At 35.4% G+C, this 19,998-nt stretch overlaps 1 protein-coding gene across 3 annotated transcripts in view; it reads right to left on the reverse strand.

The window, feature by feature from the left end:
* Positions 1–269: 269 nt before the first annotated feature.
* Positions 270–19,998, reverse strand: part of LOC131592458 (transcription factor EC-like) — a 63,434-nt gene continuing 43,705 nt past the window's right edge. For 2 of the 3 annotated variants that reach the window (XM_058863983.1, XM_058863984.1), the window contains 5 exons: positions 17,403–17,517; positions 16,484–16,540; positions 12,230–12,305; positions 4,000–4,147; positions 270–3,087 (listed from right to left, as the gene is read on the reverse strand). In XM_058863983.1, coding sequence (XP_058719966.1) covers positions 2,707–3,087; positions 4,000–4,147; positions 12,230–12,305; positions 16,484–16,540; positions 17,403–17,517 — 777 coding nt within the window. In that variant the 3' untranslated portion in view covers positions 270–2,706. The remainder of the gene's footprint in view (positions 3,088–3,999; positions 4,148–12,229; positions 12,306–16,483; positions 16,541–17,402; positions 17,518–19,998) is intronic. The other variant, XM_058863985.1, reaches the window with a different exon arrangement.

Consider the following 19,998-nt stretch of genomic DNA (forward strand, 5'->3'; position numbering starts at 1 on the left):
GCATAAAAGTTACTTTTAATTTATCATGTTTTGTATTCAATGTCAATATTAGCAACTGTCTTTGACAAAACTATGACAAAGTGTTTCCTCTTTTAATTAATCCAATTAAAATGGCGGTCAGTCCTATATCCAGTTATCTTTGGTTAACACTTCTTTGCCTTATTGATATGCTACAAAATCAGAAAATCCCCAACCAACCAAAAAAAAACCCCCAAAAAACCCTAAACAAAACAAACAAACAAACAAACAAACAAAACCACCAAAACAAAACAAAATTACCAGAACCCTGTCTGTTGTAATTTTTTCATACATGAAGTGTGAGTGTATCAAAGCCTATTCTAATGGTCAGGCCTGTGCTACAGGTCACCTTACATCCAAGTAGTCTGCACAAACTCATAGAAAACCTTGAGATTCCTAAAATTATAAATATTCTTGTGAAATTGGACACACCATCATATTACATAGCCATCTGGGTGTGATTTATTATCCAGCTCCTAATTTTCCAATTATGAAACTGTTGTGACACTGCCAAGGCTGGTCAGGCATGTGCTATGGCCTGGTAGGAGCACAAACCTCACAATGACTGTAAGGAGGCCCCAGGTACCAATAACAAAAGAGGCAATAATAAGAAACAATTGCTCTGGTTTTGGATAGTATGTTTTTAAAAACTTAAAATGTTCATGCAAGATGTAATCCACTTTAATGTCTTCTTACTGTTTCCAAACCTGTGACACTTCTGGAGTGAGGCAGGCTCAGTGACAGAAAAATAAATATGCACTTTTGAAACACATTTTGAATCATTACAGAACTCCTATGGTAGCTTCAGCTGGGGTAGAGTTAATTTTCTTGACAGTTGCTAGTAGGAGACTGTGTTTTGGATTTGTGCTGAACACAGTGTTGATAATAGCTGTTTTTGTTGTTGCTGATCTGGGCTTTCACAGAGCCAAGGCCTTTTCTGCATTCATACTGGCACACTGGCAGTGGAGCATGGGAGGTTGGGAGGAGACACAGCCAGAACAGGTATCCCAAACTGACCAAGGGATATTCCACACCACATCAAATCATGCTCAATATATAAAGTGGAGGGAAGAAGGAGGAAGAGGGGACACTTGGAGTGATGGCATTTGACTTTCCAAGTTACCTTTACATGTGATGGGGCTCTGCTCTTTTGGACATGGCTGAACAGCTGCCTGCCCCTGGGAAGCAGTGACTTAATGCCTTGTTTTGCTTCACTTCTGTGCACAGCTTTTGCCTTCCTTATTAAACTGTCTTTATCTCAACCCAAGAGCCTTCCAGATTTTATCCTTCCAATTCTCTCCCTAATCACTCTGGCTAGGCAGCGACCAAATGGCTGAGTGAGGCTTGGTTTCTGCATGGGGTTAAACCATAACAATCCCCTAATGTGATTTTTGGTTTTGATTGAGGAAGAGTTATGAAGAACCTGTTACAGTTTATTTTCACATGTTTTAATATTACAGTTGGAATTATTGCATTTAATGTTCTTCAGGAACGTACATCACTGTCCAGAATTTCACTGTGTATAGGAGTGAATTTTCTGAATGCCCCCTCCTAGCAAGCTGGTTATGAGAGGTAGTGCATCACATCAGTGTTTCTGAATATTCCCTTCAGTTCAACGAATCTTCCTTTCCAGCTTTTCTTCAGGGAATCCAAAGCCAAATATGAAATTAAATTCTGTTGTTTATGGTCTATGCAATGGGAATCTTGTCATTTTCTTCTGCTTCCAAATGGTTCAAAAGCACATGAATGGATAGAGTCCCTTTGGAAAAACCTCAATGTGCTGTCAAAGAACACTGAAAGTGTCACCCAACAGCCCAGTGTTGTATCTGAATTCTAATTTCTTCCACATAAAAAAGGACACAGTTTGAATATTCTTGGAATAAGTAGCTGACATAACACTGTCACAACTAGCGCTTGTTTTAAATTGTGCTAACTTTAACATGGAGTGTCTATACTGTCTTGTATATCCACACAGACTTTCTGCTGCAATGCTGTCTTTTTCTGTCTGAGTTCATTTGAATCACTGTCGTTATGTTAGTTTCCATAAAAAAAATGTTCTTTTTCTACAAATGAAATCAGAAAAACTAATGGAATTCCATGGAAAGCTTAATGGACTTTCTCCTTTTAAAAAGAAGACCACACAGCTTAAACTTCATGCTTACTTGTGTGAAAGCATTACCATTTGACTTTTTTAGATTTTAAAACCTGTAACAACTCCAGAGTTTCCAGCTTAAATAGTTCTCTGTTGCTTCACATTTTGTAGAATTTTTAGTTACAAAAAAAATAAAGAAATTAACAAATTACTAAAACTCATATTTGTAGCAGAGAAAAGTATAAGAAGATTGAAAAGAGTTTGAATACAGTTTTGCAAAATGGATATACCTTTTGTGGTAATGATTTTCATAGTACTATAAAAAGTCACAAAGTGATAGTAAAAATATTCCCAGTGAAGAGAGATTTATGCAAACATCAGCTGTGAACAGAGGGTGAATTTGGGGCAGAGTGATATGAGTTCATGTCCATCTTATTTTCTTGTGAAGTAAGGGCTGATTGAAACCCTTGTCATGTAGTAATTGATTTTTACAGTGTGTCTCCTTATAGGTATTTAGAATAAGAGCAAACACCATGCTTATGTTCAACTCAGTCTTTTAACATATGGTTTAGAGAAGTATGAGACCCTTTCTGCTTTTATAAATCATCTCCATCATCTGTGCTAAAGCTGCTTCTTCTGCTGCTCTCTTTTGATGCAGCTGGAGATGTGGAGGACAAGAGTGGGTCTGTTCCAAATGGTGACACTGTGTCATCCAATAAAATTTCCTCTAGTCGTTGCTCTTCTTTTAAAGCTGCGCTGAAGGACAGATCTGTGAAGTGTGAAAGTGGATCAGAAAAGGCTGTGGATCCATCACAAACATCAGAATTTTGTCCATGTACCAGAGGCATTGGTTGAGAGTAGTCTACAGAGTTCTCCTCTGGGTAAGACTGTTGCTTGATGACCTGTGCAGCTAAATCGACAGCACTGAGTGAAGACATGACTGGAAGGCCATGTGCACGTGCCTGGATCTCCAGTTCCTAACATTTCAAACAAAAATAATTAGACAACAATTCTAAAAGAGAAAACAGTCTCTTCAGAACAACTGCAGAAATATTCAAATCATGTATGAAAATTTATTATACCTGTAGCCCACTTGTGAGATTAAATTTTTAAATATTAATTTTTTACCTAAGAAAATTTGTCACTCAAGTGTTTTTGTATCCCTTTCTGTCATTAAGCAGCTATTCTACAAGAACAGGAGGGGTAGGACAGCCTCTCTAAAACCATTGCATACTGAATCCAATGAAGGTAGCACAAGAATGCTGCAACTTGATAGTTCGTTATAAAGCTGCTATTCAACAAAAAAGAAGATGCTTTACTTGATAATGCTTATATTATGCAGATATATGAGTAAATCAACATATATAAGATGATCAGTTTTATGTCTACCTACCTATCTACCCATCCCATTTCCATAGGTGTATGTCAATACTAGAATCTTTCAAACAATGAAGGGTTATATTCTGCCTCTGTGTCAAAAGCAGATACAACATAAGACACTCTTACTGGGGAGTGTAATGCATTAAATAGTTTGAAAGGGAAAATTAAAATACTGAAGGGAACTTTGTGTCCAGTATTGATTTTTTGGCTGCAGGAATATTCTTATTTCCTTATTATTTTTGTCTTTGTTTCTAACACATGCATCATTAAACAGTTAGTACAAACACTTTATTATTTTTCCACTAGTTACCTTATGTAAGGTACAATTATCAAAGAAATTTCCTAGAAATCTAAAGAATACCCCCTCACCAATATATACAGAAAAAAATGGGCAAAGTCAATTTATTTTTAATAAAGGTCATTTGACAAAAAATTATATAGATGAACAAATTTTGATGGGGGATAAGTACTGAGAAAGCTTTGTAGTTCATGGCAACACTTATACAAACCTGAATTCGGAGTAGAAGTCTTCTGTTAGCATGCTCTAATTTCTTCTGCCTGTGTTCTAATTCTCTGGCTCTCTGTTGTTCTTTTTGTAGCCACTTGATGTACTCTACCGATGCTTTTAAAATAGTTCCTTTGTTCCAGCGCATATCACTGCAGAATGTAGAGATAACCTTTTCACAATTGTGCATGTCAGCAGAATTCATAAGAACTTACAAAATCTTTTACATTAATATGAAATAATGATTTACATGACTATTATTCACTCTTAGATATTATTGCTTCTGAATGGAAATTTTAATAGAATAGTTAAGAAGCCCTTATATAGTAAAATTAATCCCAGAATGAAAATAAGTGTCAAAAGAAAGTAATAAAGTGACTTTTTGTGGGAGAGCTAAATGCAATATCATGATTCTACCATTACAGTTTTTATATTTTTAGTGAAAATTGCTTTTATTATTAACTCTAAGATTAAAATCTATGTGCAGTATTTCTGCATTAATGAACTAGGAAATATACATTACTGAGGACTTAAGCCTAAATTTTTAAAGATCATTTTGAATATACTACTCCTTTTACCTGACTTACTAATGAGGTTGCTTTTATGCTTGTACAGAAAAAAATGATCTGTGCTGAATGCCACTCCTCATTGATGACAGACCAGAAAAATCATGCTTTTATAATCATAATGACTAGGGAATGACAAAAATCATGTTCAAAAATCTTGAAACAATATAAAAAAACCAAGTTAAAATCTACAGCTACATGCAGACCCCAACTCAAAAAAAAAAGCTTCGCAAAGAAATGAGATTAAACCTGCCTATCATTCAGGGAATCATTGTTTGACTTCTAGCTTACAAACAGCCTTACTAGCAACAAAACACTTGTTCAGATGCAATTGTCCGAAGACTTTCCATGTATCCATTTATCAAATTTTCATGCATTCCTTTAAGTAAGGTCTTGGAACAAGAAACAATATTACTGAAAATGTTTTATTTCTAATAAATTTCAGTATTATATGATACAGGATGGGTTCACTGTGTTAAATATACAGATATATGGGCTTTATCCAAACTATTTACTTCACTGCAAGATTGGTTAGGCTGAGTGGGTGGTTAGCCAAGCTTCTGGTCCCAAACACAGCTGTGGGAAAGAAAATCTGTTAAAACAAGAATCTGATGTTGGGAGAAACAAGCATATTTTCAATACCTATTCCAAAGACATATATTTACATGCTATTATTTATGGAGTGAAAAAAAATATAAATTATATGCCCAACTATTATCACTTTCCCTTATTCATAGAATCATAGAACATGCTGAGTTGGAAAGCACCCATCACAATTAGTGAGTCCAACTCCTGGCCTTATACAGGACATCTCAAGGATCACACCATGTGCCTGGGAGCATTGTCCAAACAGTCCTTGAGCTCTGCTAGGCATGGTGCTATGACCACTGCTCTGGAGAACCTGTTTCCAGGGCTCAGCTACCCACTGGGTGAAAACCTTTTCCTCATATCCAGCCTAAAGCTCCCCTGACTCAGCCTCATGTCATTTCCTTGAGTCCTGTTGCTGGTCATGAGAGTGAAGAGATTGGTACTTGCCCCTCCATTTCTCCTCATTAGGCTAAACACAATTAGAGATTTCTTTTTCTTCTGAATGTATAGTGCAAAAGCGATGCAGGTACAGGATTTAGGGATCCAGACCACCCAGATTTCCTGCTGCTGTAATAGGGATAAAATCATATGGAGCTGACAACTTTAAGACACTAAGAAGAATACACAAAATTATTTTTTATAAAGCATCACAGTGTTTAACCATACCATAGAATTTAGATAATTTGCTAGAGATTTGGGAGTAACATTTTTTTGATTCAAGAGTGTTCAAATTCAGATATCAGCTCTTGCTGGACAGCACACAAACTGTGAGGCTCCAGTATACTGGGACCTCCCTTCCTCTCAGTGCTGCAGGCCAGAAATGCACAGCTTTTGGGATTAGAAGGTAAGGAGGTCAGAGAGAAATTAATTGTTATTTACAAGCCTGCTGTCTACAAAGCCAAAACATCTTTGGGTATGTATTCTGATTTAGACACTGCCTGGTTAAAAAAGCTAGAGCAGAGGTGTGACCAGGATCTAAGAGCAGAATAAATCTCCCCCACGATGGCTGAACCATCTATTGGCAGTTCCTCTGCCTTCTCCTTCCTGTACCTCTAGAGCAGGTGGGAGGACAGAATTTCTTGCCAGCATTCCATGGGCGGGCACCCTCCTAGGAGAGGACTTTGTTCTCTCAGATGGCTTACCTATGTTCAAATTGTAATGGGTAAGGAAGCTCTTAGTACAAGTATTTTCTGGACAAATCTTTGACTGCCATCACCATGCCACAATTTCATTTTTGTCACACCTCTTTGGAAAGTCAGGTAAAATACTGAGAGGTCCCTGTTTATGACTAAATTGCGGTGGAGTTTGAAAGACAGTGAAGTTTCTGTCTGCCTATGCCAGACCACTCATGAATAAAGAAGCTAAATAAATAAATAAAGTTATCAGGACAAGAATTTTCAAACTGGGACTCTCCACTGCCATCTCAGATATGAGCTTTGTATGCTATATGGAGAAACACAGTCTACCTTGACAAGAAAGTTAGTCTCTAATAAGTACTAAAAACAAAACTAAGACAGCTTTGATCTGATGGTCTGAATCTAAAGATATAGTACTATGAAATTAAAAACAAAACCATAACTTGAAAATAGAAATAAGTGAGGAAATGTAACAGCAGCAGAAAAATTTCACTATATCATGTATTTAGAAAATATTTCATAGTGTTTTCACCAAAAAAAATCATGTCAGTTATGATATTTTACTAATTCAAATTCAGAAAAAAAAAAATTGGTTGATTTTTCTGATTGACATATGAATAATCATATATTCATGACTGTATTTGAAATATTTTTTTATTAAATTCATTCCTGTTACACTTAATTGTTACACTGAATATCACCTTGTGATATGGCTTTCTTTAAGTTCATGTTTCCTAGATACTTTTAATTTTTATTTCTATGGTAATGATTTTTTTTTCTTAGTTTTAAATAAATCTTCACTGAAAGACTAATTCCTATATTCAAACTGCTGGAGAGATGGACCTGGTCAGCTTTTGCATGAGATACATATTGATAGATATCTCTTATGGTAATATTTACAGATCTGAGGGGCAAAACTCTAATGGAAAGCTAGGACAAAAAGGCAGTGGTTACTCTTGTTTTTTAAGAGACTGCTCTTTAACCTGTGTACATGTATGTGTGTGTGTCTGTGCATGTGTGTGTATCCCACATATGGCTTCTACATCACTTCTCATATGTACATATACTGGTTGGTGTCTTATTAAACGAGGAATATTGAAGTTAAACCATCCCATGCCTGAAGGCAACACAGCAAAGGAACAGCTGATGGCCTTAAAAGTCAACGTGTGTTTCACTTTGTGTCTCTCTTTCCCAGGATCTAACCAAAACACTGGGGGTGTCTGTGCTGATTCTGCATCCCCAGCACTCTCCATTCATTGTAGCCCAGAGCAGCACACAGCAGCCACAGGACAGTGCTGCAGAGAAACCCTGCTCTGTGCAGATGCACGGGGCCGGAAGAGCAACACTGCAGCTGGTGAGGATGAAGGCAAATTTGGGCTGGTGAGATTCCTGCATACCAACTGGCTGAAGTGCATCTAGCTCTACATATCAGGCAGGCAAGCAGATTAATCTATGATGGGAAGGAAAAAACAACTCGGCATTTGAAAATTGATTAACTCAAAGCACAAGAAGCACATAAGAATTCAGAAATTCTCTGATCAGTTATTTTGTTTCTGTTATTTCTCTGAAAACAATAAATTCTAGATAAAACAACCTGAAAAGTTATAAAAATATCACCAGGAAATTGTAGTTTTCACTTTTTAGAGATTTGTGGATTGTGCTTAGAAATAAAAACTGAAATGAAAAGGCCTACAATTACATTTTTAGAAACTTTAAAAACTGAGGAATCACTAGCACTTGTTCATCATTTAACTTGAAGCTTCTGTATAAAAACAGACAAAATACTTGCGCCCTTAACTGTTTTGATCCTAAAAATTTAGATATAGACCTACTGATGTTCAGATATGGCAGGAATTCTCTTCTTCATTTTGATCTTTCAATTCTATTAATTTGCTTTGTTTTTGTTTTTTTTTAATATATTTTTATTTTGCTTTTGTTTTTCTTAGTCTTTATTTTTATTAAATGCATGCATGGCCCCAGCCTGTAAATACTGAAATACATGGGAAATTCTACATCCAAGCCAAGTAATTTGAGAGCGGTAAGATGTTTGTAGGTCTGTTCATCAGAAATGGCCTCTGCAAAGGAGGATTTCTTCTTTTTTTCCTGTGAGTCCATGTGATGGATAAATTAGAAGTTTCTAGCAAGCTACAGATGTGTTAGTGAGTTTAATTAACAGAGGTTTAACAAAAATTACAAGATTTGTATGGAAAATAAAAAAAAAAAAGTAAAAAACACATTAGTCTCTGAATCTTGTCTCCTCCTAACTTTAACATCTGATTCTGTCTACAAAACTCAAATGCCCAGAACAAAGCATGTAACTCTCACCAAGCAGAGCTTCCCACTTTGGAGAAACAAAAAATAGAAAAGAAACTTCAGCTCATTTCCATTAATTTAACTTTGTTGAAGTCAAAGAAGCTTCATTAGCTTACAGAAGTCGAACTCCTGTAGGAAGGATGGGAGCATCTGATCAGCTAAGGTTAGAACTAATTAATAAAAGCAGTGTTTGAAAGAATGTGATAGTTACAGAGTTTGCAAGACACAGATCAGTTACCAATAACAAATACATTTGTAAAGTTAAAACTGTGTTTGCAGAACATTTCTTTCCCTATTTCTGAGAAATTAGCTTTAAACTAAAGAAATTTGCTCAAAGAAGTACTTGGAAGGACTTTGTTTTGAGGATTTGCACCATTGCCAAGTGTATTATTCTGAAAGAGGCAGCAAGTTTTCACTCTATACCAGCATGAGTGTACACAATTTTTCCTTTGCAAGAAGTGTGTCTGTGCTGGCTGCTAGAGGGTCTGTCCACAGAGGTCAGGCACAGATAGATGCAGAGAGTAGAAAGGAGAGAGTGAGAGCAACCCACTGCTTCTGCCAAAATCCTCAGCAGTTCTCTTAACATTCCAGTTCTGTAAAACTACTAGAATTCTTGAAGGAAAGGGCTTTATCTCGCTTAGCTTTCTGGCAATTTAAGCCCGACTACCATTAAACTGTTCTTGTGTAGGCATTGCCAGACTCCATCACAATAAGAAATCCTGTTAGCCACCTAAAAGGCGGATTCTGAAAGGTTGAACACAAATGGAAAGGCGGGTATAATTAAAGGAGCAGGTTATGAGTTTTTCAGCAGAAAGGACTGAGTATTTCTGGCATTTTTAAAATTCTATTTTTGAATTATTCTGTAAAACTGATTTGCATTTCTGAATCATCTAGCACTTGGATATATAAGCATTGAAAATTAAACAAAAGAGTCATAGTTCTTTGTAACTTATCTTCATTTTCTAATGCTGATGAAGTGAACTTAAAACACCCATTCATTTATGTAATGTAATCCACACTTTTCATCATTAAATTAGAAAAAAAAAAATAAAAAATGGAAAGAATAGGGGTTTAATCCAGTCAAAAGAAAGACCCTGCAGAAGCTCTGCAGGAGCCAAACAAGTTCACTATATAACCAACAAAACAAAAGTGAAATAAAAACCCCACACAGCTCTTCTAAGAAATATAAATCACAAAAGGTTTTCAAGTGGCATAAAAAATGTCCTTTTTCTTTTTCTTATTCTGAATGTAATCTTTTTGAAGCAAGCCATCTGGGACAGGCATGCTAACCACAATGGCTTAGTTATAGTAGTATTTGCTCTTCAATGCAGAGGCTGATTTTCTTCACTGTCATTAGACTAAGTATCAGGAAGCTTTCTCCTTTTACAACCAAGTTTCCACTATAAGAAGAATCTTCTAACATCAATATGAGGCAAAAATGCTATGTGTGATAAAAATGTTACAGATAAAGTATTGTAAGCCATGATAAATCTCTTTCTTTCAAAGAAGAGGGGGCAGACCGGGGGCACAGTAAGGTGTTATGAAGTAAAAAGCAGGAACTGAAAGAAAGAATAAGGATGCTGAGTTATGATTTGTCAAAACAAGACCACACCAAAAGGTAATAATAATTTTGACCTCCTCAGCCAACAAAACAATACATTCAAATTATATTTTCCACCTAAAAATACAATTTTTTTAAAAAAAGTGCTTACACTTCTTTGAATTAATTTATCTTTTCACTAAGCTATACCTCAATTATGTTGCAACCTGGTTTTTCAAAAGCCCTGCATGTGTTGATGCCTTTTTTTCCTTAGCACCAACTTAAAAGCTTTTCAGTAGGCCTGCTTTCCAAAGGAGTACTGATTATCAGCCTTTTGAAGACAGCAGTCTTCAGAATGTGAGGTACTTAAGTTCACCTTGTTCTTTTGTAAACATAAACCACTCCGGGTCTGGTCACACGGCTGAATTCAGTCACGGGTTTGCAAACTAAAACAAGATAAGGCAGTGATTTCAGAATCTATACCTGAAACATTTTCATCAGGGTGAAGTCTGTCATCCACTTACTGGAGAAGAGCTGCATGTTCAGGTAAATCATTTTAAGAACAGCTTAAATGATTACTCTAGGGACTAATATTTTGATAGAGTTCACAAAGTCAATCTGAATCCAGACCAAAACATGTAAGTGAAACACCTTTATAGACAATCAAAAAGTGCAGCTGGAATTTGTACCCCATGCTCGTCTCTAATTGCAGCATAACCAGTTCCTATTTTTGCTTTATAGCTGCAAACCAACAGTGCCATCCACTGTTTTTCTGAGAAATCTTTCAATTACTTGCCCAAATGGCATGAATACTGAAAGATGCACAACAAAATTAAAACACTTCTATCAGTTTCTGCTTGCAATGGATCACATGTCTAAAACTTTATTTAGGTCCTTAAAGCACTTTTTTTTCCATATTCAGCTTTAACACCTAATTTCTTATTAATAATAAAAAACATGCCCATTTATCCAATCTTTGGCAGATGCTACAGAAGGAACTGAGTTTGTGAATTCTCTAAAATGGATGCAGTATGTTAACTTTCTGGCCTCACTTCAGGTAAAGCCAACCTTCTACTTGCGTAATTCTCACACAGCTTTTTATTGTTGCAGAAATCCTTAAAGTAATCAAAAGTTTCTTAGTCCTAAGGTTAAAAAAGCTGAAATATCAATAGATGTTTTAATTTGAAGTATCATGCACATCTGTATTGACATGCAAATGATAAAGACAAAATCTTTATAATCAATTTTATGCAAGTCACAATCATGCTGGTGCATTGTATTAAGTCTTCCCTAAGTGACAAGAGAAATCCAAGGCTAAAGTTCTGCATTAAAAATCACTCTGAATTGTTATTGTTAATCTTGCAATGGGCTTTTCTACAAGGCAGCTTTTTTCCTGTTGATGACAAATATAAGCTTTAAGGGAATGCACATATAGTTCAAGCAATATGCATTTTTTGTTTCTGTAAGTATATGCATTAGTATAAAATGATATTATTATAGCAATTATAGCAATTATTACTTTTATCCATGCATTCTAGGACTGGTGCTTTCCCTGCACTAAATTGAATACTTTTGAAAAATGCTCAGTCTACAGACTCTTAAACTGATTGTATTTTTATCTTCATCAAAGGGCAGACAGTGACAACATAAACTTCATGTTATCCCACTAGAGGGCCATGGCAAGAGCTGAAAGCATCACTACTTCCTTCTCCAGAGACACCGCACAATTGTGCTCAGAGACAGAGAGATGGACTTTCTGTTGTTTGGCTTGTCTTCTTTTTTCTTTTTTTTTTTTCTTTTTTTTCTTTTTTGTTTGTTTATTTGTTTGTTTGTTTTCCCTTGACGTGGAAGTCTCTCTTAAACATCCTGAAATTTCTTTCATATTATTATGCTTTCACATAGGATTTTCCAGCAGGCACGAAAAACCTGTCAAGAGTTTTTTACTTCACCAGCCTGATCTGAGCCAGTGACCTGGCATGGAAGTTTGTACCCCATTACTCAATCCTATAGCCAGTATACACAACTGTCTCTTTTTTCCTGTATTAATACTATAAACATTATTATTATTATTAGAAAGACAGTTGAACTCACGGATCATTAGACTTGGGGATGAGTGTGCCAAGCTCCTTGATTCGGTAATTAATATTATACCTTCTTCTTCTCTCAACTGTTAAAAAGAAACAGTTACTATTTTTATGGTGAAATATTTTTGGAGAAATTCAACATAAAACATTTTAATTAATTAAAAGCATGTTAGTCAATATACAGAAAAAAATCTTCCTCAAATAGCAGTCCCAACACGAGCTCCTATCTGTCTCTGATTTGCTCTCAGGACAAACTCTATCATTAGTACTGTCCGTTATCTTACCTTAACTATAGGGTTTTCCTCCATTTACAATTAGATTTCTAGAGAATTAAATAGTCATATATTGTCTAAATGTGAGCTAACATTTTTTTTGTAGTGATGTTTATATATTCTTTCTCCACCGTGCTCCCACAGAACAGAGATTTCAGCTTAGTGGAGTCTTGATGGTGACTTCAACAGGGAGATAAGACAATTCATCCAACAATTGGTATTTTGGCAGAACTCCTGTTGCAGACCACAAAGTAACAGCTTCACTATCCCTTATTTACAATCACCAGCATTTAAACCCAAAGAGCAACCACAACCATATTCCCTCAGTGAAACAGAGCAAGATTATGTCCCAAATGCACTTCATCCCCCTGGATGTCTGTTTCTTTTGGTGATGGACAGCACAAAAAATATTTATGGTAATTTTTAAAACAGAGAAAATGGAAAAAACTCAGCATGGCTTAAACAATCAAATATATTTTTGGATTTAAATTTATGGTTATCCTAGGACAAGCTATGTAGGGTGTCTTGGTTCACTTTGTAGTTTAGTTAGAAGGAAAAAAGAGAAAATAAACCTCTTAAAATTAGTACCCTCTTTATGTGCTCTCAGTTCACTTTATCAGCATTGTACTGATATACAGGCTGATGTATGTCAGAAACTTCACACTTTTCTAGTGGATAGGTACAGAGGATATCTCATTTCTTTGGAGAATTACTTGTATATAATTTTGACCCAGAAAGTGTATTCAGTGAGACTGTAGTCCCATTAGGGTACTGCTGGGTGTCAGAAAACAGCAATCTCTACTGGTGTTCTTCTGGTGTGAGCTCACAATTTGTTTGCTGCCTCCACTTTAATTCAATCCAAATCTCATTGAATAAGCAGGATTCAGACTTTCTCCATCACTAAAATCACACTGAGCTCTGTCTCTTGTCCTCTGCACTTTGGAAGACCTTACCTTGGGCTCAACATGCTCATGCCACTGTACTGTTAGACCAGCCCTGGCCAGCCTAGAACATGAGCAGAATGAATGTGTGTTCTGTGTTTGGAGATGTTCACTTAAAGTCTAATGGCCCAGTTTTGAATATAAATACAAAAAGCCCAGTAGAGCTAAGTTATAAGTGTCCAGCCAATCCTTGTGAGTCTTCCAAGACTGACTTCAATCTTCTCATAGTCATATGAGCATGCCACTTCCAGTCTCAGCCCCACAACCTGGATGATTTTTAGTGCTCTTCTTCCTGTACATAAAATGGTTTGCTTCCTCTCGGTGTGAGGCTCCTAGGTTTGTGCAGCAGTCAGTTATTTCCTCCCTAGCAGATTCAAGCTCCAGGAACAACCTGAGTGTTACTATTTACTCTGATAAAGTACTCTACCTTGGTGGGTTATATTACCTTGTCTTGCTCTCTATAGAAATAGGAATTTCACTTAACAGATTAAAGCATCTCAGGTTTTTTGGTGATGAGTCACATGTTCAGAAGACAGTGTTATAATCCTCCTGAGTGTACTGTTTAGTGAACCCCGACATCACATTGGAATGAATGTGCTGGATCTTGTAGGAGAGCCCAGTGTACAAAGACACGTAACAACTGAAAAATTTCAAAAATATATTTCAGTTGTGTTGGAAAAATGGCAATGCAAACAAAATTGAAGAATATGCTTTAATTATAGTGCTATGGTGTAATAGCTGTTGCTTAATTAATATTTACACTGTGGAAAACTCTGTAAGATATTCATCAAAAAGTAGTCAACTGATCATTAGCTATAAAACAATGCAAAGAAAAAATGATCCTTACAAGTTAACACTTACAGAATTCTTTTTTCTTTATATTTTTGCATTTTTTCCTGCAAAGAAATTTCCAGTGGTTATGTCAATGAGATTGGGGGGGAGATTTTTAAGCTTGGAAACATGTTGCAATAAAACTTTCCTGATGTATGTCTGTAACCTTTCCAGACATATCCTGAGTTATCAGTAATATTTCAAGCATCAAATTTTACATAAGCCAAATCAGAAAATTATTTTTCAAAATGCATGGACAGGATTATGATCCAAAAACTCCAAAGTCAAAAAACATTAAATAATGTTTTAAACTGTCTGTTGCATGAAGGGATTCCACTTCTTAAATCTAAATCCCTTTTAATGGTTTCATTCAATATAGTCTTTCAAAAAGAACTTTTTTCCAGTGCCTATACTACTCCTTGTTATTAGAATGCACAAGAACATTCTCATGAAATGTAAACCTTAGTTCAATCTGAAAATTCAAAGTTTGTATAATTCCAATCAACTTTCAAAAACTGATTTTTCAGACCATCACTAAGAAACCTGATCCTCATAAAAGAGTAAATCACACTGATAAAGCCTTTATATTTGATTCATTATTATGTCCAAGCCTTTAGATAGTAGAGCTATGTCCAGAGAGCCTTTGAGCTCTGTAGCATACATCTGGAGCCAAGCCAAAACAGATGCTGCCTGTCTGCAGTGGTATCTTCACGTCCTTCAGTTTAGTTGCCAGGGGTGAGAGAAAGTTCTCAGGTATTTCTTCTGTGATCACGAAGGACAATGACAAGCCAAAGCAAGCAATGGAGGCAATAGTAAGACCAGGCATCCCTAATGCATCTATGATGAGCCTCTCTTTCCCCATGCAGCTCCAAATAACTAGTACCACCCCCTTTCTTAGTCCAGCAAAACTCCCCATTTCTGCCCTACCAAGACAGATAGCAGCTGAATTGGCATTCCAGAGATCATGTGCTAAAAACATGTCTAAAAATTTCATGGTCTGTCTGTAATCCACAAAAAAATTACAGACAGATATAAGGATGCCTTCTGGAAATTCTAAGTAGCAGAAGATTGTCCACAGTGATTGCTAGCAGACTGTGCCAGTGGATGTATACTTTCAGGTAAGTCAGTTCATGCAAGTAAAGCTATAAATACCTCTGATTATTGGAATAGCCAGACAAATAAGATAGAAGTAAGAGAATAAAGATATAAAAAGTGGCTATTAACTAATTACCAATTTAGGTTTAAATTCATAGAATCATAGAATAATATCTCAAGTTGGAAGTGATTCATAATGATCATTGAATCTAACTCCCATAGTATTTTTGCTGGAAGAACTGGAAAGGAGAACTAGAAAATTGTAACTACTTTATTCAGCACTTTCCAAAGAGTCCTGCAGGCTTTTTGTTTCAAATTATGCTTTAGAGGAAAAATTGTGTAATTTTATAGGCAATTTTCTCCCAGTAATGAAACTTATTTTTTTGTATTCTCTTCTATATAAACTAAAATGTTTTTTTATTTTTGTAATTCTAATACTTGGACACTTAACTATGAATTTCACTGTGCTCTAATACTGTTAATCCAGGACAAACATGCCTCTCATCTGTACATAGCTGCACTCTTGTCCATAAAGGGAACAATTATGGCAGGGGTTATGGGGCTTGTGTGACAGAGTCAGAACACTGGTGAGTCTCACATAGTCCTGCACTGATCTCCTTTCAATAAGGAGCATAATTTCAAAACTTTCAATAACTTTAAGAGGTTAGAAACCACTCAGAAGTTGTCTGATATCCTATGCAAATTTTTTTCTTCCCCTTCACCCATAAGGAGATATAGACTCTTGCTTTGGTGCTTCAGTAAATAATGTGTGAAGACTGGACTTTCACATGGTTGTTTTTCTTATAATCTGCCTCTTTTCTTGTCTGCTTCGCACTGTAATTCTTAGAGAAATCATCAAGTTGCTACCATGAAAAAATAATAGCAGGAGATTATATAGAAATAAATTAATTGCAATATGCAAAGTATTTTGAAAGACAAAAGTCAGAAATTAATTTCAAGAAGGAAAGCTTTATGGTTGTATGTTTGCAGTCTGAGTTCAATTTGATTAACCTGCTGAGATGCTGGTCTAGAAGAAGAGCAGAGATGTGGTAGCTAATGTATAATGGTTTTGCATTCTCCATACATACTATTTAATGAGATGGAAGATGAACATATACTTACTGAGATTGTGGTTATCCTTTTTTTGTCTCTCCTTTGCCATTGCTCTTGTATCTGCTTCTGACAGAAAGTAACATTTATTAAAATATTCCTTAAGATACAATTCCAGTACTTCTTTCATCTTTTGAAAATGGCCTCTTGTCACAAAGACCAGACTTCCAGTCCTTTTACTGCATTACTATTTTTATTATTAAAACAGATCATAGGCAAATCTTTATTCCACCAGTACTAAACTCTGAGCAAGTCTGGCAGGTTGTTTAACATTTTTTTTATGGCACTTTTTTAAATTTAAGAATGTAGAAATGCTGTAGAGGGGTATTTTTCTCCAATTTCCTATATTTTACATCAGGATAAAACTTACAACACACTAAGGTGAATATGGATTTTCTATATCCCATAATGCAAGAGTTAATCAGATTTGTAAGATATTGAATAAACTCACTGTTTCTTCTGAGTGACATTAATAAACTGTACATGATTTTTAGCATTCTTTGGATTAATTGAATGTAACTTTTAAAGTTCTTAATCCACTAATATAGCTTTACCTTGAATAGCCTTATTGTAAGATTTTAAAAGAACTATTTGTTCTACCCTGGAACAAATTCAATAGATGATAATTTATTTATGTTGTTGGTCAGGAGCCGACAAGTGGAAGAATATATTGTTTTCTAAAATGTGACATTTTTTTCAGAAGCATGATGTTCATAAAAACAGGGGGCAAATATGGTTTCTGAATTGCTAAAAAGAACAGAAAGAAAACATTTCTCCTTGATCTTTGTTCGTTTCCTTAAATTAAACCAAAAACTGAAAATTCTCAGGAATTTAATTACGTATATCTTTTTCATGGATAAGATCTATTCAACTTTTAAGACACACACCATCACTTATGCAGTTATATACTAAAATCTGAGAGTTCTTTTACCTGTGAGCTCCCTTTTTACTGGTAGATTAGCTGGGCAAGAAGCATTTGTGAGACCCATATTAGCTGGTGCCATTCCCTGGTCACTGTTATATATATCCAAAATGCTGCTAGATAGCTTGAGGGGTAGGGAAGGAAAGAAGAATAAGGGAAAAAAATATAAAATAAGTAACAGGCTTAAAAGATTAAAAAAAAAGAAAAAAAAGAAAAACCAAAAAACACCATCATGCATGCAACAAGCAAATATCTTTGGATATGAGTCTGAGTCTGGTTTTCTTTAGAAGGAGAGTATGCTCATAAACATAAGGGGAAGGTTTTCTGTTACACAATATTAACTAAAATTGAAAGAAAAGCAAAGGGTCACTAAAATGGGCCTGCTATTTTTCTACAGGTGCCATTTGTGTGGGCTTCAGATCTACAGTGATGACCAGATATGAGCCAGAGTGCCTCTTTCTCAATTGCTTCTACACTATATTTTCTAAATCCAGGGTTTCCATGACTGCACTTCAAATATGCATTAGGTTGAAAGTCAACTTTACTGTGCTGATTTTGACCATACTCCCCTGTATGATTTTTTAACCACAACTCTAAACTCTGAATTGGTACCTCATATAGGGTCTGGTCCAGCAATATACTCAGGGACCTAGTTATATGTAGCAGTTAAAATTAGAGTGGATAGAACATCAGAGAACATGCTTTGAAGAACTGTACTGTTGTCATGATAGAGCAGATAATCTAATGGCTTTAACATGCATAATGTATACCAATATCCTTATTCCCTTAAAAATATAATAAAATATTATTTAAATAAGCCAAAGAATGCACTCTAAGAAAAGTAAGGGTAAAGTATGTGGATTTCAGGTAACTGCACAATTACCTTTACGTGTATAACTATACATCTATGAAAGAACTGTAAAATATGTAAAAGTTTACTGAAGAAATGTGTTGTTACAGATTTCCGCAGCACCTATGGATCCTGAATCAACCTGAATTTTCCAGGCAGGTCATCAAGACACCAACCATAGGTCTGCTGGGAACCAGCTTTTTTCGGACTCTTACAATTTCTCTCTTCGTAGAAACTGAGAACTTCACCACAAGTTACTTTGAATGGAAAAAATTTTCCCAATTACTTGCTCAGTGTGAAGTTGTTCCATGGTAGTGCTTCCTATATTTTATGTTAAAACTAAAATTTTAAATTATTTTATTTTATATTTTGTTTTAAATAATAATTTTATTAAATTAACTAATAATTTTACTGTTATTAGTTAATTCTAGATGACCTAGTTAATTAGAATTAGTTAACTCAGGATGACCTGAGAATCTAGTTTCAGTGAAATTCTCCCAGTTCTATTACATACAATGAAATGAAACAATCAGAATTCTTACTGAGCACTCATAAATAACATGCTCATTTTTAAACTAGAGCTTCATTACTTAGGAAAACTGAAAATTCTTGAATACCATTGGAAATCATAACACCAAGTCAGTTTTGAAAATCTGCTTATATATTTGATCTCTCAATGAAAATACTTTTTAAAAGAACGTTTGGAATTCAGATGAGTATTACTCAGAACAAGCTATGTTTAATATGCAGGATTTGAATGCTAAGAGCATTCTCACGTTAAGTACCTTTGTTTCATTTGAGGGGTAAACTGACAAGTATTACAGAATTTACTGCAGTTTTACCTTTGCATTTTCTTTATTCCAGTGATAGGATAACTACATTACAAGAGTGAACTCATATCAGGTCTAGTCATATTTAATTACTTCTTACATTCATGTAAATGAATTTAGTTTATTCAAATGATATGAAAACAGAATGACATAAAAAATTGAGAATCAATGTGACTCCTACTCTCCTACACGTCCAGGTTCTAGTGCACTTTGGCAAGAATATTATGTGATAGAGGCTACATTTTGTGAAGTGCTAGGAAATAGCAACCACTGAAAATAATATAAACTAATAAATAATCTATCAAATGAGTAATACATATCTGTCATTCATTACATATTTCACACTGCTGTGTATATAAGTTCAATAATTTACATGAAACTGGTGGCAATCTTTAATTTAGTAGATTGTCAATGCCATTAGTGAAAAAAACAAGCTTTACAAGCTTTTTTGGCTGTGTACACCACAATTCGACACGAACATGAGATACTTAGTTGATTACTTCTAATTCTAAACAGAAATTCAAATTTTTCCTTGAAAGAAAGTTAAATTTCTATAGTCCATTCACAAAGGTGTGAATTTAAATTACAATCTCCAAATCAAAGAGAAAGGTTTATGAATGGCCAATTCAGCAGGCAAGGAAAAAATAATACCAACACACATAAAAGTTCAAAATTATGTGATGGTTCAAAAGAGCATGAGTAAATTCAATTTGACATGCTTGGCCCTCCTGGCTGCCAGGGCACTGCTGGCTCAGATTCAGCTTGCCACTGACCAGGACCCTCAGGGCCCTTCCTGTGGCACTGCTTTTCAGCGTCTCATTCCTCACTCACTATATACATGCAAGGTTGCCCCATTCCAGGTGAAGAATCCAAGCCTTGTCTTTGTTAAACTTCATTCAGTGACTGTCCAGCCCAGTAATTTGTC

This window comes from Poecile atricapillus, chromosome W (assembly GCF_030490865.1).
Source record: "Poecile atricapillus isolate bPoeAtr1 chromosome W, bPoeAtr1.hap1, whole genome shotgun sequence".
Taxonomy (NCBI): domain Eukaryota; kingdom Metazoa; phylum Chordata; class Aves; order Passeriformes; family Paridae; genus Poecile; species Poecile atricapillus.